The 19,680-nt window shown below is 32.1% G+C and overlaps 2 protein-coding genes across 2 annotated transcripts in view; both read right to left on the reverse strand.

The window, feature by feature from the left end:
- Positions 1-557: 557 nt before the first annotated feature.
- Positions 558-3,806, reverse strand: LOC134696594 (uncharacterized). The gene is made up of 2 exons (XM_063558455.1): positions 3,745-3,806; positions 558-2,786 (listed from the first exon to the last, which is right to left on the reverse strand). The coding sequence occupies exons 1-2, from the start codon at positions 3,754-3,756 to the stop codon at positions 1,107-1,109; spliced, it is 1,692 nt and encodes a 563-aa protein (XP_063414525.1). The 5' UTR covers positions 3,757-3,806; the 3' UTR covers positions 558-1,106.
- Positions 3,807-7,705: 3,899 nt separating this feature from the next.
- LOC134695780 (uncharacterized) overlaps positions 7,706-19,680 on the reverse strand; it is a 36,106-nt gene continuing 24,131 nt past the window's right edge. The window contains exons 21-26 of the mRNA XM_063557190.1: positions 18,638-18,813; positions 15,196-15,404; positions 14,497-14,637; positions 13,967-14,059; positions 12,934-13,092; positions 7,706-9,449 (exon numbers count right to left, since the gene is read on the reverse strand). Of these exons, the coding sequence (XP_063413260.1) occupies positions 9,306-9,449; positions 12,934-13,092; positions 13,967-14,059; positions 14,497-14,637; positions 15,196-15,404; positions 18,638-18,813 (922 nt within the window). The 3' untranslated portion in view covers positions 7,706-9,305. The remainder of the gene's footprint in view (positions 9,450-12,933; positions 13,093-13,966; positions 14,060-14,496; positions 14,638-15,195; positions 15,405-18,637; positions 18,814-19,680) is intronic.

The raw sequence follows: 19,680 nt of genomic DNA on the forward strand, positions 1-19,680 counted from the left end.
TCGCTATTTTGTGCATTTTTCCTTTAATCTTTTTTGTGATTATTTTTCATAGTATGCTTCTCGCTTGAGATAGAAAATTATCGCTAGAATCTAAAGGGGCACATGGATTAGCTAATGAAATTGACAACGACGTCATTGTTAAAATAGCGATAAACAGATTATCATTGGTCATTTCAACTCGATTGCTTTTCTCGCTTTCGCCGTACAGGCTCAAGCGAGAAAATCAATCTCGTTGAGATTATGAACGATAATCTATATTTATCAATAGTCATACACTTTTTTCGACATATTCGATTAGTGTTGTGTCTCAAAGTTCGTCCCTGCCAACATGTGTTACAAGAATCACCTATTGTATTCATTGTTGTATTGTTCTCGTCCAGGTAAGCATGAAATATTTGCCACTGGACTTTTATCAACCAACAGTCAATCACTAATATACCTCAAATTTACCATTACTCAACATAATAGTAATTAGTAAATGAAAAATGAAAATGTATTTTTCATCATCTTTTAATAATTATAACAATAACTTATCTCACAAAACAAAATATTTTAAAAAGAAAAGATAACGATCTGACAACAGTTTAAGTAAATTGTTACATTTCACGTGAATCATAATAAAAGTTATAACAGATAATTAATTTCCCGTTTCGTCTGAATCTAAATAAGTTATTATTCACATAAAAGGGTCTGGATAGGGAGTATTATCTTTTCTTTATTTTTTTGCCCTTTTTTCTCTATTCTTTATATGTTTAACCCATTATGCTCTTTTCTTCATAAATATTTAAGAACCCCATTATGCTCTTTTCTTCATATATATTTCAGCACCCCATTATTATCTTTTCTTTGTTTGTTTGCCCTTTTTTCTCTATTTCTTAAATATAGTTTTTCTTGTATGTTGTCCATTCGTTTGATGTGGTTAAGCTTTTGATTTTGCCTTTGTTTAAGGACATTTCGTTTGATTTTTCTCAGAGCTTAATAGTATTTTTTGTGATTTCTCTTTTTCCTACTTCTTCTTTCTGCCTATTAATTTCTATTATGGTTTTCTCATCGACACCCTCACATAGGAAAACGATTATTTATAGAATGAATTGAATGTAGACAATTTACAGCTCATCGAATCGTAAATGATCAGTGTTATTTAAAATAGTATCATTAACTGAGGTTTGGCGATAAATCCCATAAAATAAAATAAAGGATTTAAATCTAAAGAATATTAAAAAGGGAAATAAAATGTTAAATATGAGTCTTTGAGTGGTGACATCATATACCTCTTTGAACATTTCCTCATCGTATATAGATATACCTCCAAAAATACTGCCATCAATCCAAGAACAAAGATTAAGAATCGATAGAGCAAGATAAATGTATTCGCCGACGCCTCGGTGACATTTTTCATAATTATGTAATTGAAGAATGCAAACAACTTGAAAGTAAAGTTTTATCATTGTTAGAAATTTCTGGGCGATTAACATATTTTCGTTTCCTTCATGCATGCACGATAGAATAACTAATGATAAATATCCAATGGAACCTAGAAAACTTGCAATTATCATCTTATGATGAAAATGAAAACCTTCTTTTCGTTTCATGGGTCTAAAATATGACCATTGAGAAATGATATAAAAGCTCGTAATCAATAGCATTTTCTCAATCAATGATATAAATATATCATAAAATAAATAGACAGTTTTCGTTGTTGCATTGACGGATTCCGCTTTCTTCTCGCGTTCTTCTAAAGCTAAGTAACTGAAGATATAACAAGGCAGAAAAAATATAACTACCAAAGTAACGAATATACAAGTCCGTACACGACTTGACAAACACACACTATGCTCTTTTCGTAATCCAGGTGTGGTTGATTCTAGTGGTGTGTATTCATTTGCAATACCTTCTTCGAGCAAATAAATTGCATTTGAGTTACTTTTCTTAGATGGCCAAAGTTCAGCAATCAGAACCATTGATAACAGGAAGTATTCCATTTCAACTGGTCTTAAGTATGGTTCTATTTCTTTCAAAACAATTTCCCAGTAGCAGTTAGCAATTGAATAATTACTCATTGGACAAAATAGTTTATAACTTTTTGAATTGGAGTCCTTGTATATTTCCGCAAAATAATGCGCCCATTGTGATATGTTTGCGAGAACTATAAATACAAAACTATAATAAATCTTCCATGAACTTTTGAAGCTGGAACGAATGAAGAAATGTATAAAACAAGACTGGATGAAATAAAAAGAAATTTGAAGGCAATGAAAAGTTATGTTTGCCTCTTCGTAGTCTTTGTAGTATGTGAAGTTGTTGTCGATACACCCGACATTCTTATAGTCCTTAAGTGTATTTGCTTTACATGGAACTCTGATCACTTTTACCGAAGCATACAAAATACCTCCGAACGTAAAAATCCATAAAAATCCAAGTTTCAATTGAGCAACAGCATCGACTCTATTTAAGCACGTTAAAGCTAAATTTCTATGTTTTACAAGATTCACTCGATAAATGATGAAATGAGCAATAAACACAACTATAGCTAGGAAAATTGTGACACACAGATAGGAACGTAATGTCAAATATGGTATAGTCTTGTTAACTTTTGAATCCACCAATCTTATTCCAAACATAGCAAGAAAAACAATCACCAAGACGCTTGAAATAAGAATCATTCCGCTGATACTACCATCGTGTGGTCGAATATTCAAATTGTTTATTTGGTTTTCAGATGCATCTCCAGCTGTAAATGGTAAAACTATGGCGGCATTTAGGAACTTAGCAACAGACTCCATAGCCTAAAAGCAAAAAACCATGAAGGTCAATTAAAAAATTAGGAACCCAACAAGTGTTTTTTTCGAAATGTACATATAGATAATTGATCAATATCCTTAGTGTAAGAATCACAATTGTTTTCAGCAAGGACAGCTTATACTGTAGACTGTTCCTGTTAAGAATATAGTAGAATGTGGGTTTTTTTTAATTTGAAAATGAAATTTGAAACAAGGGGAGCGAATTGATGATTAACATGTTCATTTGGGTTGTCTTGCTGATTTGGGTTTACACCCTTTCCACATGTATTGTATGTCTGCCCATATTTTGACTATTCGTATACTATTCTTTAGCAATTCAGTACTTGTAACCGACTTAGTTATTTACGTATCAGACATCGGACATGGATCTGTGAAATCCAGATGTAATGGGGTAATTCAAGATATTTCACAGCAAATTAAACTAGATAAAAGTGTAAACCACATGGAAATAAATATATAAATCGACTGTTTACAAACTCTCGACTCCAGATTTATACTTTTTCGCCAGGTTACCCTACTCTTTGGTTGATTCAATGTTAGTAATGTTTACCATTACCAGATATAATTTTGCCATTTGATAATTAAATGACAACTATTTTCAAACCCTGCAATTATTATATGAGTATACTCATTGAAGATACCATAATGGAATTTATAAATATACTCACATTTACAAAGCACAAAACAAACGAAACTATTAATTTGTGAAATATACTTCCATCAGAAAAACAAACCATTCAATTATTAGGTGAAGTATACTTTCATTACAAAAACATACCATACAATTATTTTTGTGAAATAATATACTTACATTTAAAAAACAGATTATACAAATATTATGTGAAATATACTTATATTAGAAAAACATACCATATAATTATTTTGTGAACTTTACTTACATTAAGAAAAAATACCATATAGTTATCATAAGAAATATACTTACATATACAAACATAAAACTTGTAAAAACTACACGAACTATTAATTACGTCTCACAAACTATTTCAATCTGAAACTAGCAATGAAAATGTACATAGAAATTATCGTTGTAATATTTCAATAAGTAAATGTGACGCATTGTAAAGATCAATATACATGAACAAAAGGGAAGTTAATCTGGTCCTGCATTAATTCACAAGGAAACATTTGGGCTTAAGTACAAAGGATGTGACTTCATCGACAGATTTTATCTTTTTTTTTTATCAAACGTGTCTTTCGGTTTTTTGTTTAAATATAGTATAAACAAACACAAAAACCCGAGCACTCAAAGGTCAATTCAGAAAGTAAGATGTCCATAAAAGAGGAGGCAAAAGTTACCAAAGGGACGATCAAACTCATAAATCGAAAATAAACTGACAACGAACAGCAAAAGAAATAAACAAGAGTGCACACACTGAAATGTCTCGCCTTCTTTACTTATCATTGATATTATGTTGATAGCCCTAAGTATAAAGTTTATTACAACTGTCACATAAACTTAACATTAACCAAGATAGCTAAACAAAGACCAATGAACCATGAAAATCAGGTCAAGGTCAGATGATCCATACAACAAATATAGTTGACCAATTACTTAAAGTTTTAGAAAAAAAGACCAAAACACAAAAACTTAACACTGTGCAATGAACCATGAAATTGAGGTCATGGTCAAATAAAACCTGCGGGACTGACATTAAGATCATAATATATTTCAGTACACCAAATATAGTTGACTTTTGACTTTGACGTATAATATTAGATAAAAAGATGACATCTGCCCGCTAGACATGTACACCTTACAATCATTCCATACAACAAATATAGTAGACCTATTGCATAAAGTATGAGAAAATTAGACCCAAAACGCAAAAACTGAACTATAACCACTGAACCATGAAAATGAGGTCAAGGTCAGGTGACACCTGCCAGTTGGACCTGATGTACAGTAGTTGTCGTTTGTTTGTGTAATATATACGTGTTTCTCGTTTCTCGTTTTGATTATATAGATTAGACCGTTGGTTTTCCCGTTTGAATGGTTTTACACTAGTAATTTTGGGGCCCTTTATAGCTTGTTGTTCGGTGTGAGCCAAGGCTCCGTGTTGAAGGCCGTACTTTAACCTATAATGGTTTAATTTTTAAATTGTTATTTGAATGGAGAGTTGTCTCATTGGCACTCACACCACATCTTCCTATATCTATGTACACATTACAGTCCTTCCATACACCAAATATACTAGCCCTATTGCTTATAGTATCTGAGATATGGACTTGACCACCAAAACCTTGTTCACTGATCCATGAAATGAGGTCGAGGTCAAGTGAAATCTGTCTGACGGGCATGAGAACCTTGCAAGATACGCACATATGTATTCTATTAATTAAAGTAAGAGAGAATTCAACATTTCAAAAATTCTGAACTTTTTTTTCAAGTGGTCACTGAACCATGAAAATGAGGTCAAGGACATTGGACATGTGACTGACAGAAACTTCGTAACATGAGGCATCTATATACAAAGTATGAAGTATTCAGGTCTTTCACCTTCTAAAATATAAACCTTTTAAGAAGAGAGCTAACACCGCCGCCGCCGTAGCCGGATCACTATCCCTATGTCGAGCTTTCTGCAACAAAATTTGCAGGCTCGACAAAAAAACAAACAGACAAATAATGGTACACAAATCTGAAGGTGATCTCAGTTTCTCCAGAAGAGTAAGCAGATCCATAAAATTTGACACAATCAAAAGCTTGGCTTACTTAGTTTCAACCCATCAAAGATTGATTGACCTATTGATGTCTTTTTGAATTTGAATTCAATTATACTAGGTTGGTAATCTGGTTCGTCTATATAGCAAAATTAAGAATGAAAGCCCGACAAATGAGTAGAAAAAACACCCCAAAATGTGTACTAGTTCATTGAAAATAGAGTTTATATTAAACTCCAAAACATATACAAGAACTAAAGTAAATAAGTTGCATTTGTAGCGCTCAAAGTTGGAAGTCCAAATCAAATATGACCATGAAGAACATCAAAACAGACAAAATCCATTGGGATGTTAATATCCTCGGCACAAAACATTCACCTAAAAAACACTTCTCTATGGGTTGTTATCAAAACTTGGGAGCGTTATAAAGGTAGGTCATACAAGGGTTTCGATCAAATTGATATTTTTTTGTAATATTGTATTACATTTAAGAAATTATTCTCATCTAATGAAGTTTTATCAGTTAAAAGATGACATGAAATTATGAAATCTTGAGAATTGTTTGCATAGTATTTTTTTTCTTTCTATTACAATTTTGCAGAAAATGCAAATACTGCATTTACCTTAAGATTGTGTTAAACTAGATAAGGGCAGTCAGGTTTGTTGAAAAAACCCACAAACAAAACAAATATAACAATCAGAACAATAGTTATCAAAGGTTCCAGGATTATAATTTAGTACGCCACACGCGCGTTTAGTCTACATAACCCTCATCAGTGACGCTCATATCAAAATATTTATAAAGCCAAACAAGTACAAAGTTGAAGAGCATTGAGGATCCAAAATTCCAAAAAGTTGTGCAATATACGGCTAAGGTAATATATGCCTGGGATAAGAAAATCCTTAGTTTTTTGAAAAAAATCAAAGTTTTGTAAATTGGAAATTTATAAAAATGACCACATTATTGATATTCATGTCAACACCGAATTGTTGACTACTGGGCTGGTGATACCCTCGGGGACGAAACGTCCACCAGCAATGGCATCTATCCAGTGGTGTAAATAGTTATCAAAGGTACCAGGATTATAATTTAGAACGCCAGACGCGCGTTTCGTCTACATAAGACTCATCAGTGACGCTAATATCAAAATATTTATAAAGCTAAACAAGAACAATGAGGATCCAAAATTCCAAAAAGTTGTGCCAAATACGGCTATGGTAATATATGGCTGGGATAAGAAAATCGTAATGTAAACAGGGAATCTATAAAAATGACCACATTACTGATATTAGTGTTGACTGCTGGGCTTGTGATACCCTTGGGGACGAAACGTCCACAAGCAGTGGCATCGACCCAGTGGTGTAAATAGTTATACACATGTTCCTTTTTATTCTCTGACAGCCATCTTTGCTTAAATATTGTGAAAAAACACACTTAATACTATTTACTCTAATTATCAATCACATGTGTCTAGTTGAAATTGGTTTTAAAGCTCTTTGTAAAATCTTATGACGGACAACAGCAGACACCAAATAATGACAAAAGCTGAAGTTTAAGAACATTTAAGCTAAAATTCTTTGTTGAAGGCAAATAACCCTTTTAGAGGTGAATGGTTTGTTTTGCTTGTTTGGCGTTTCTAAGATTTTTATTGTTTACAATTTCTATCTATCATAGTTTTTGATATAGCATATCACACTAAAATAAGTCACTAACAGACAATAAAATTGAGAACGGAAATGGGGAATGTGTCAAAGAACCAACAACCCGACCATAGAAAAAAACAACAGCAGAAGGTCACCAACAGGTCTTCAATGTAGCGTGAATTTCCCGCACCCGGAGGCGTCCTTCAGCTGGCCCATAAACAATTACTAGTTCAGTGATAATGAACGCCATACAATGACTTTTTACAAAATGTTCATTGGTATCTTGGATATAATCATTGTAAAGATGTTGATTCGGAGCTTCATTTCTCTTGTTTATGCTTATCTGTTTCTGCCTTTAAAGAATAGTTCTTAATAATAAGGTAAAAACATGAAATTATTCTCCGTTGACAATGAAGGGGTCATCTCATAATTTTGCTACAACATAAGGAAGCTTGATCTTGACCAATAGAGCATTTGTTTTGCTCTCAAAAATTATTTTTTCTCATGGTGGTATAATGAAAACATGAAACAATGCATGCATACATCAGAACAATAAGGCCTTCAATATAACAAGAGTATAATATAGTGCAAACATTTTATTTCATAACCATAATTAAGTTTGAAAGACTTGGTATTACTAGCATAATAAACAAGGTCATTTAAGGGGGTAGACTTTGGTTCAGGGAGATAACTCTTTAAATCAGTTATGCGTTTGTAACAGTCAAGTATCATCAGTGTATTTTAAGCACTTACCTGAAACAGATTTAAAATAATCTATGTAACCTAGAAGCTTAGAATATATTTATGAAACTGGTTGACACTAACGTACTGATGATTTAAAGAGTAAATTCCCTTAACCAAAGTATACCTCCTTAATTCATAAGTATTTACTACATAGTAGCTATAGTAACGGAAGGAGGCTCACTTCTGTTATATTGATTGATTACATTTCTTAAAACACTACCATCAATAATAGAAGTTGTTAATTGTTAATTGCTAAAATTACATTAGAGAGGGCCAAGAACAACAACGAAACATTTTCTGTGAAAAACAAGTTGGTGGCCAATCCAGAAACTGTGAACAAGTGTGTCTCACAATTTTCAAATAATTATATTTTGTATTGCATTTATTGAACACAAGTTTTAACACAAAATACTGCTAAAATAATTCCAAATTTCTGTTTTCTGTATAATTTTGCATAAAAGCAGAAGATACTTTGAAACAGTTGTTGGTGCCTTTTTTTATTTCATAGCTTAAAATTGCAATTAATGTCTTACATTTCCAACATATGAACTATAACGTATCATATATGCTGCATCACATAGAAATGAACTGTATGCAAGTGCACATAAACGTGTACATGTATGGGACTTTGATTGATTTTAGAACATTACAATATCAACTGTTCGCTACTCTTGAAAAATAACAAGCTTTTTAAAAGACTGTTATGAATTGATAATATATAAATAAAGAAACTAAAAAAGAAGAAAAAAATGGAGGGTAGCTGGTTTTCGAGATATAAGCCATTGAAATTTTTGCCGGAAATAATTCTCTCTAGATTTTTCATATATCTAACATTGGCACCTTATCTGTTTAAAAAACTATGAAAAAAAACAAGAATTCTATAAAATTTTGAAATACGGCTTTTCAAACTGTATGTAATAAAATAATGAAAAGAAAAGTAGGGGCAATTTTTTTTAATGACAATACATGGATAAAAACCAGAGGATTCCGAAAATCTGACAAAAAATCAAAAAATGGAGGAGCAAACATCCTTAAGGTCTGTTAGGAAGGTTTGTGTATCAACTCAATTAACTCCACAGTAATAGACATTGCATATAGATTTGTTCAACCCAATAAAAGTTAACAGATGTATTATACTTATTTGCATGAGGTTACTTTCTATCTCACACAGCTCATATTGTTAAAATTCAAAATCCTTCAAATATTCTAGTCATATCATATCATATATAATAATTTGAAGATTTCAAAATCAATTTCTTGACAAAACTTTTGAATCTAAAGCTTTTCCTGTGTTTTCTATTATTGGAATAAATTAATGCACAATTGTCCTTTAACACGATTAATTGTTGATTGTATCAAATATTTTGAATTCAATGCCTCTCCTGAGTTTTCAAAAATTGGAATAATGCAAATTGTCCGTTAATACTTGATTGTGTATCAAGCAGGGGCCTCTCTAGGTTCCACCAATATTTCATTTACCCCTACATATTCTGGTTGTGTCACTGCATATAATACTGCATTGGCAATGTCTGTTGGTTCTAGGATTTTACAGGATGAACTCCCATCATATTTTTCTTGTGCCTGTGAAAAATATATGACATAAATATGAAATTATTTCTTTTAATTGCTTGTTGATAACAATTATACCCCCCTTCCCTCCCTCCTTTAAATATATATTATCCAAAAACCTTTTAAAAGATAATAGGTACTTATTCTGGTTGAGAGAAGAAAATTAACACTGGAAAAATTAGGGATATTACATTTAAAGTTTATGTGAGAGGGTAGGATGGGAAAGGTAATTATTGAATGTGGGTGACGGTCATGGGTCTTTTTTCAGTATCCATTGATTACCATTTGATGTAAAATTACCTAAAAAGTGCTTCTTGGTTGTAGGACCTTTCCATTATAAATTTTTCTTTAAGATTTTTTTTACATTGTCCTAAACTCCTACATACATTTTAATGGGACAGCCCTTATTCTAGTCTGGGACTTATTTTGTAAAGAATTCTCAGCAATATACAAATGTTATACCAAGTTTTTCTTTGAAGATTGTGTGTACTAAGTCAAGCTCCCATGACCATGTGCTGTTTATTTTTGTTTTTCTTTGAAGATTGTGTGTACTAAGTCAAGCTCCCATGACCATGTGCTGTTTATTTTTGTTTTTCTTTGAAGATTGTGTGTACTAAGTCAAGTTCCCATGACCATGTGCTGTTTATTTTTGTTTTTCTTTGAAGATTGTGTGTACTAAGTCAAGCTCCCATGACCATGTGCTGTTTATTTTTGTTTTTCTTTGAAGATTGTGTGTACTAAGTCAAGCTCCCATGACCATGTGCTGTCTATTTTTGTTTTTCTTTGAAGATTGTGTGTACTAAGTCAAGCTCCCATGACCATGTGCTGTTTATTTTTGTTTTTCTTTGAAGATTTTGTGTACTAAGTCAAGCTCCCATGACCATGTGCTGTTTATTTTTGTTTTTCTTTGAAGATTGTGTGTACTAAGTCAAGCTCCCATGACCATGTGCTGTTTATTTTTGTTTTTCTTTAAAGATTGTGTGTACTAAGTCAAGCTCCCATGACCATGTGCTGTTTTTTTTTCTTTTTTTTTTGAAGATTGTGTGTACAAAGTCAAGCTCCCATGACCATGTGCTGTTTATTTTTGTTTTTCTTTGAAGATTGTGTGTACTAAGTCAAGCTCCCATGACCATGTGCTGTTTATTTTAGTTTTTCTCTGAAGATTGTGTGTACTAAGTCAATCTCCCATGACCATGTGCTGTTTATTTTTGTTTTTCTTTGAAGATTGTGTGTACTAAGTCAAGCTCCCATGACCATGTGCTGTTTATTTTTGTTTTTCTTTAAAGATTGTGTGTACTAAGTCAAGCTCCCATGACCATGTGCTGTTTATTTTTGTTTTTCTTTGAAGATTGTGTGTACTAAGTCAAGTTCCCATGACCATGTGCTGTTTATTTTTGTTTTTCTTTGAAGATTGTGTGTACTAAGTCAAGCTCCCATGACCATGTGCTGTTTATTTTTGTTTTTCTTTGAAGATTGTGTGTACTAAGTCAAGCTCCCATGACCATGTGCTGTTTATTTTTGTTTTTCTTTGAAGATTGTGTGTACTAAGTCAAGCTCCCATGACCATGTGCTGTTTATTTTTGTTTTTCTTTGAAGATTTTGTGTACTAAGTCAAGCTCCCATGACCATGTGCTGTTTATTTTTGTTTTTCTTTGAAGATTGTGTGTACTAAGTCAAGCTCCCATGACCATGTGCTGTTTATTTTTGTTTTTCTTTAAAGATTGTGTGTACTAAGTCAAGCTCCCATGACCATGTGCTGTTTTTTTTTTCTTTTTTTTTTGAAGATTGTGTGTACAAAGTCAAGCTCCCATGACCATGTGCTGTTTATTTTTGTTTTTCTTTGAAGATTGTGTGTACTAAGTCAAGCTCCCATGACCATGTGCTGTTTATTTTAGTTTTTCTCTGAAGATTGTGTGTACTAAGTCAATCTCCCATGACCATGTGCTGTTTATTTTTGTTTTTCTTTGAAGATTGTGTGTACTAAGTCAAGCTCCCATGACCATGTGCTGTTTATTTTTGTTTTTCTTTGAAGATTGTGTGTACTAAGTCAAGCTCCCATGACCATGTGCTGTTTATTTTAGTTTTTCTCTGAAGATTGTGTGTACTAAGTCAATCTCCCATGACCATGTGCTGTTTATTTTTGTTTTTCTTTGAAGATTGTGTGTACTAAGTCAAGCTCCCATGACCATGTGCTGTTTATTTTTGTTTTTCTTTAAAGATTGTGTGTACTAAGTCAAGCTCCCATGACCATGTGCTGTTTATTTTTGTTTTTCTTTGAAGATTGTGTGTACTAAGTCAAGCTCCCATGACCATGTGCTTTTTGTTTTTCTTTGTTTGATCAGTTGTGAATTAGGCGAAGTTTGTTGTTAAAATGAACTGTCTAATATACAATGTACTTAACAGAAAATCTTTTATGTATTACATTCTAAATCAGGAATGTGTCCCCAATACATGGATGCCCCATCCGCACTATCATTTTCTATATTCAGTGGACTGTAAAAATGGGGGAAAATCTCTAATTTGGCATTAAAATTAGAAACATTATATCATAGGGAACATGTGTACTAAGTTTGAAGTTGATTGGACTGCAACGTCATCAAAAACTTCCTCTACCAAAAACTTAAACCAAAACTTTAACCTAAAGAGGGCCAGACAAACAAACAAACAGACGAATGAACGGACGCACAGACCAGAAAACATAATGCCCATAATGGGGCATAAATATCATCCTTCATCAGATATTCTAAAACATGCTAGATCCCCCTGCTACATTCTGTATGTATGTGTCTGTCCCAATTCAGGAGTCTGTAATTCAGTGGCTGTTTAGTTGCTGTGTTTCATATATATTTTTTACTTATTTCATAGAACATAAATTAAGTCATTAGTTTTCTTGTTTAAATTGTTTTCAATTTGACATTTCAGGGTCTTGAATAGCTGACTATGCAGTATGAGCTTTGCTTTGTAGAAGGCAGAACCATGACCTATAGTTGTTATTTTTTCTGTCATTTGGTCTCTTTTGGAGAGTTGTCTCATTGAATTTACACCACATCTTCTTTTTAAAGATCTTCAATGATTACAGGATTCTTTGTTCAATTTCAATGCACTATCAACAGCAATGTGTAAAGGTGATGAAAACAAAACTAGATTGAGTGAATTGAAAGATTAACAAAAATGTGTCCTTAGTACACAGATGACCACTCGCACTATCATTTTCCATGTGCAGTGGACTGTGAAATTGGGGTCAAAACTTTATTTGGCCTATGTACTAAGTTTCAAGTTGATTGGACTTTGACTTAATAAAAAATTACCTAGACCAAACACTTTAACCTGAAGCGGGACAGACTGAAAAACTGACGGACGGAAGAACAAACGGACCCACAGAGCAGAAAACATAATGCCCTTCTACTATCGTAGGTGGGGCATAAAAACCAATGCGACATATTTTAGCAGACAGGAATACAATTTAAATACTGCTCTTTTTTTTGCGAAATATTACCTCTTTATCTGTAGAGTGAGAGATTAATTCTGTTTTAACATCTCCTGGCTGTATACATGTTACCCTGACACCAGACCCACATACTTCCTGTCTAAGAGCCTGAGATAATCCCTCCACATAAAATTTGGTACCAGAATATACTGCTAGTCCTGGAAAACCCTGTATAATGAAAAGACATTTATTGGATAATGGGAATATAGTCTTTTTAAATCAAACACCTTTCTTTTATAATGGTTTTATTATTAAAAGCAGAAATAAAATCATAATTCCACAAACCCTATTTTTAGCTTCTCTAATTAAGTGTCAAAACTTTAAATTTGATTAATCTAAACAACATTTTTTGCACAATGGTATGATTTTTTTTTAATGCAAAATTTCTTTGAAATATTAACAACAGACTTGTGATGTTTTTCACACTACATGGGTTATATACAATACATTATACATTTATGTGTGTTAAGTTATCCCTGGAAATGGCCTTTGACTACTGTTTCCTCATAAATCAAGAAGACACAATATCCATATATTTTTTAATCACCATCTATGAAAATAAAAGCAAATTAAACTGTAAGCTAATGCTTTAACCTCATTACTGAAGGTTGTAATAAGGGAATCTTCATGAAGTAAAAAAATCTTGCCAAATGATAAATTTTGACACATGAATTAAAAAAAAAAGATCTCAACAAATCACAGAGCAACAACAGGGTTAGCCCAGTATACCCCACCTTCATTTGAGCTGCTAAATAATTAATCATCAGTTTTTATACGGTGAACTGTTATTTTTGAAAATTGAATGCATCAAGATTTAATCACATGACTTGATCATGAACAAACTTTATAAAACATGTAGTTAATTCCATGATGAACATTTTCAACCATCATGACCATTAGGTATTTGAAAAAAAAATTACACAGACATACATGTATGTATTTAAACCTATTTTTTTTTATAATTCATTAACTGATATCTGTTTCTTGACCCTATGGAACCCTGTTAATTATAAAATATATGTAAAGTGACCCTTTAAATTACCTTCCTTCCTGCATCAGAAGACATGTTAACTATATGTCCAGAGCCTCGTTTTAACATTCCATCAAGAACACCTCCAATACAATTAGTCAATCCCTGAAAAAAAATAACAATATTTGTTCTTAAATTCTAAAATCATCAAAATCAAAACTAACATTTTCACTGTCCTAGGTTGGGGGCAGAGGGAGGGGAGGTATCTGGCTAACATGTTTAACCCCGCCACATTCTGTATGTATGTGCCTGTCTGAAGTCAGGAGCCTGCAACTCAGTGGTTGTTGTTTGTTGCTGTGTTACATATCTGTTTTTTTGTTACTTTTTTTTACATTAATCAGGCTATTAGTTTTCTTTTCATTTTCAGTTTCAGGGCTTTTTATAGCTGACTATACAGTATGGGCTTTGCTCATTTTTTAAGGCGGCACAGTGACCTATAGCTGTTAATTTCTGTGTCATTCTGGTCTCTTGTGAAGAGTTGTCTCATCGGCAAACATACCACATCTTCTATTTTATGAATACTACACAAAAACTTTATTTACTTTACAATTAAGGTCAATCTGTCTCTCCCATTCATCTTCATGTAAATTCTTCATCATAGTATAGTACATCACGCCAGCATTGTTAACAAGGATATCTACAGGACCAAATACTGATTCTGTATGCTTCACTAGATCTTTAACCTGAAATGTAACATGTAAGTTTGACCATAGTTGAAAAAAAAAAAACTTACAAACTAAAGAAATCAGAAATCTTATAGATTCACCTATTTAACATGTATTATGGAGTTAAGCTTAGATTATATCAGAATTTATTCTATGAATTTATTCATTTTTCAATTACATGTTTAAAATAATTTGTCTAAATTCCAATTTAGAGCTGGATTGTAGTTTGTTAAAGACTGTTTTGACTATAGTACATGTAGTATAGACATGATAGATGTCTTTTTATATCCATGATGATGTTTCATTGACATATATATATATAACGCCCCATTTCTCCTTTGATATGTATGTGCTGTAAAAAAATCGATTAGAAATATTAATTTTTTTAGGGATAAAATTTCCTGGTTTTTCCTATTATGGTCAAATTGACTTCATGGTGATTTATTTTCTTTGATTATTGTGAGTCATAATTTTCTTAGAATATCAAATATAAATTTGGGTTCAATTAAGATCATTATATCTATCACTAAATAAAATAAATTTAAAACTGGGAACTTCTACTTTTGAAGTACGTACATCTTCCCTCTTCGTGACATCAGTTTTGACACATATACAGATTCCTTCCTGGTCAGTTATCTCTCTATTTATCTCCTCTAATCTCTCCATTCTTCTTGCTGCTAACGCTACTTTAGCTCCAGCCTGACATAATGCTACAGCAATAGCTCGACCAATACCACTAGAAGCTCCAGTTACTATGGCGATCTTTCCTTCTAATTTTCTGTTCTCTAATAAAAAAAAATAATGATACATTTGTAAAGTTATTACTCTGAATATTTATTGCAAATTCTGAAAATTTTGCGTGTATTTATTATTGCGATTTGGTCATATTAGACTTAAATGCAATTTGAATTTTCACGATTTTCATCAAAATTCTGTTTAATTCATTATTTTTCAAATAAAATATTCAAAATTTGCAAGTTTAAAATATTGCGTTTGAAACTCTGTCTCATTTTTTGCAATAATAAAACTATCGCAAATATTTCTGAATTTACAATACAAAAGAAAAGTTCTTTATAAAATAATTGAAAAAAAATACAATATTCACCAACACTTATGTGATACAACATTGGCAGATCCAGGTGGTGGTGTTCTGAGGATTTGGACCCCCCTTTTTTTTGGACGATAAATGCATTTGAATGGGGACATATAGTTGGAACCCCCCCTCCTTTGTCCTGGGTTGGGAACCCCCCCCTTTTTTTAAAATGGCTGGATCTGCCCCTGATTACAACCCATGTTTTTTTGTGTCTAATCCAAAATAAAGAAGACTAAGGGGATTGATAGATTTATTTAGAACTACAAGAACGCAATGACCGAAAATAACCATGATAACATCTTCTGCACAATTCATTAATATTTGAGGGATACTAATTTTCAATGATTTCATGGGTATGTACAGGTTGACAGGAATTCAATGTTCCAAAAAGTACAAAGTGATTGTGCCATGTGAGTACAGGGACTTTCCAATTTGATTTTACTCTAAAGTTCAGTATTTTATGATTTTACTTTTGTCAAAAGGCTAAGGTATGCAGACGTGGGCAAAACACTTAAATCAAATATCTACAAAAACACATTTTTCCACAATCAATGAAAATTGTATACACCTGATGTCCACAAACAACAAATAAATCCACAATAAATGTCAACAATAAGGCAGTTCTAGGATACAGTTTTTAGTTGAGTCTGTACTTATATAACATGTATAATAATGTACGTAAATTCCATCACCACCAGACATGCCAGACCAAAATGTATAGGCAATGTAAAATCACAAAAATATGAAAATAAGTGAAACTGCGAGCTACTGCTCACTGATGATACCCCGCCGCAAGTGGATAATATAAATAGTGTAAAAATATGCAAGTGTTCGGTAAACTGGAAGTTGTCGAGTGATGAATCTGAAAACTCATCACACAGTATAGCTGACTTATATAAATCCTGGAACCAAATTTCAGAAATCCTTGTATATTCGTAGTCCTGGTAGTTCCTGAGAAAAATGTGACGAAAATTTTCAACTTGGCTATCATGTGTAAAATCATACAAGTGTTCGGTAAACAGGAAGTTGATGAATCTGAAAATGCATCACACGGTATGGCTGACATATATAAATATTGATACTAATTACAGAAAGGGTGGATGTGTAGTTCCTGAGAAAAATGTGATGAAAGTTTCATGGGACGTACTGACTGACGGACGGACGGACAGACAGAGGTAAAACAGTATACCCCCTTTTTTCAAAGCAGGGTTATAATGAAATAAGACTGGCAAATAGCAAAACACCATACAAATCGCTATTTTGACGGAGACGGCAAAATAGTGCCAAGGAGGCTATTTTGCAGGAGCCGGCAAAATAGCCTTATACTGCCAAATCTAAAATCCATAAGTTTTCAAAAAAAAACATTCCAGAAATGGATTAGAGGGTAGAAATTGTCCCCCCTCCCCTACCCTTATTGAGTTTCATTTATGATAAACACACAGACAATTTACAAGTTCCACTCCAAATGCTTTTTGATGTTTAATCTTCATCTACATACTAATCACAAATAAATTATAATATCTTTCAATTGATTCAATAAAAATATTTCTATTTCTCAAAACTCAGGTGATTGACTGTTTTAAAATGCTTTTTAACTTGACTGCCCTCATTATGAAATCATCACATTGAAAGAAAACTTCATAGGAAAATTGTTCTTGTACTTAGCAAGTAAATATTATTATCCACACCTGAAGCCATGCTGACTTGTTGTTTATAAACAAATACATTTATCTCCCTTATTTTGAGGAAGGGAAATAACTCAAAAAAATTTGTTCATTTCTTCTGGTGCAATTTTTATGTAAATAATTTAACACCTAAGAATCTTCTTTATTATAAGAAACAGAAATAAGTAAAATATTTGAAATAAAATACATAGGTCATATTAATTATTTATATTAATTTAATGTATAAAAGAAAAGAATGATAAATATGGAATCTTTTGGTTAAAACTACCCTTTGTGGTGCATAAATGTCACTTTGATATCATAATGATGATTAAATCGATTAAATTGAGGCAAAAATAGCCATTTAGAAACAAATGTATATATTGATAACAAATTATTATAAGCAATTTGGACTTAATTTATCTTAATTATTATAAAATACCAAAAGGTTACTTTACCAACAATACATTTTGAAGCATCTTTGAGTAACATTGCTGGACTGGGTTGCTCAAAACTAAGGCTAAATTTAGCCATTGTTAAGCTTTATTCCAACGGTTAATTTCCTCAACCAGTGGCAACTATCTTCAACTTGGCTATTTTTCCATTGCTCCAAGGCAAAATGGGAGTTTGTTAGTAAGTTATGTATATACTGGTTAAGGTAATTTAACCAGTGGATAACAATTACTAATTTATTTAACTATATAAATTTATCTTTTTGTTCAGGATAAGGCCTCTGATGCTCATCAGTGGCAGCCATGGCGATCCACAAATTTTGATAAAGGGGAGGGGGAGGGGGGCATTAACTCTCCAATGCTTGTCATTATTTCACTTAAGTCTCAATATAAAAGGGGGAGTCAGGACCCCATGGAAAAATCTTTGAATCACCTCTGCTCGTTTAAAATTAAATGATAAGATCTCACAAAGTAGAACATTTTTAGCAGTTAATATGATGCAATTGGAAGAACTTGGATTACATTTAGTATTGGAAATTAATTGTAATCCATTTGCAAAATAAAAAAAAATGTATGTCACAGTCTAAGGGACAACATCAAAAGTTCAATGAAGGATAAAAAACCTAATTCACATAGTTTTTTCACTGCCCCCCCCCCCTTAAATTAATTTGGGAAAAATTGATTTACCTATATGGATATATGTAAAATATATTTTGGATTAACAAAACTTGCAGCAATGTTGTGAAGTAGCTATCTTAACTATCAAATTAAATGCCTCAATTAAACAAGCATATCATATAAGAACTTACCCGAATATGAAGTCTGTCGTTTAACGGGAAGAATGACTTTTCGTTGAGATAATTCTTTGAAGTATGTCTTCAACATTTTACTATCAGTGTAAGGATAGGACATATTTAACAGTTCTAATGTCTGCTTTAAATTGTCTGTCTTGTAGGTACTCAAATTGGAAAAGAAATCTGGACTTCTGAAAAAGAACAAGTTAGAAGTATTTTTATAATGGTTATCTAATTATATTTACCTCATTTCTCATCATAGACAGGCCTTGTCTTTGGTTTTCTTGATTTCTTTTATGTTGAAATTTGTAATAATACAGAGAAACAAAATTTCAATAGTTTACATATTGCTATGTGAATTAATTTATTGTGTGAATTATAGATTGTGTGAATTATAGATTGTGTGAATTATAGATTCCTCAAAATACAAAATATATTACAACTTAAAACAGAACATGTCAAGACAAGTTTTTGTATAAAAACATTAAACTAGGTCATTGTTGCAAACTTTTTTCAGATAATCAAAGTTAATGGTGGTACCAGAGGTCTATATATGGCCAACCTAATAACTTGCTAATTGTTGACAATTTTTAACACTAAATTACCCTAAGCTTCCCTCAAGGTACAAAAGAGTAGAGCCAGGAAACCCCCAAAAATGGTCCTGTTTAGTTAGGTTTAATAAATGTCTATTAATAAGGTTAATCTAAAGGGTATTTATAGCTAATTAATTGTATGATATATGAATTTAGTATCATAACAAAAATTGTATATCTGCTTCATAGTTATAAATACCATGAAATAGTATTAATTTCATTGTCATCAATTTTTCTAGAAATTTGTCATCTTTTCCCTTACTTTTTCATGGTTTGTATGTGGTGCCAACCTTCATTCATTGATATTTTTAATACATATAAATGAAGTAAAGAATATCAGGTATATTAAGAATATTTTAGCAAAAAATATTTGTGAGCGAAAATATGGCTTTTTCATTGGTAACTATAACTCTGTAACTAATAGTTTATTTCAAACCAAAAGCAATACAGCTTATAGGTATATCA

The sequence above is a fragment of the Mytilus trossulus genome, chromosome 14 (assembly GCF_036588685.1).
Source record: "Mytilus trossulus isolate FHL-02 chromosome 14, PNRI_Mtr1.1.1.hap1, whole genome shotgun sequence".
In the NCBI taxonomy this organism is placed as follows: domain Eukaryota; kingdom Metazoa; phylum Mollusca; class Bivalvia; order Mytilida; family Mytilidae; genus Mytilus; species Mytilus trossulus.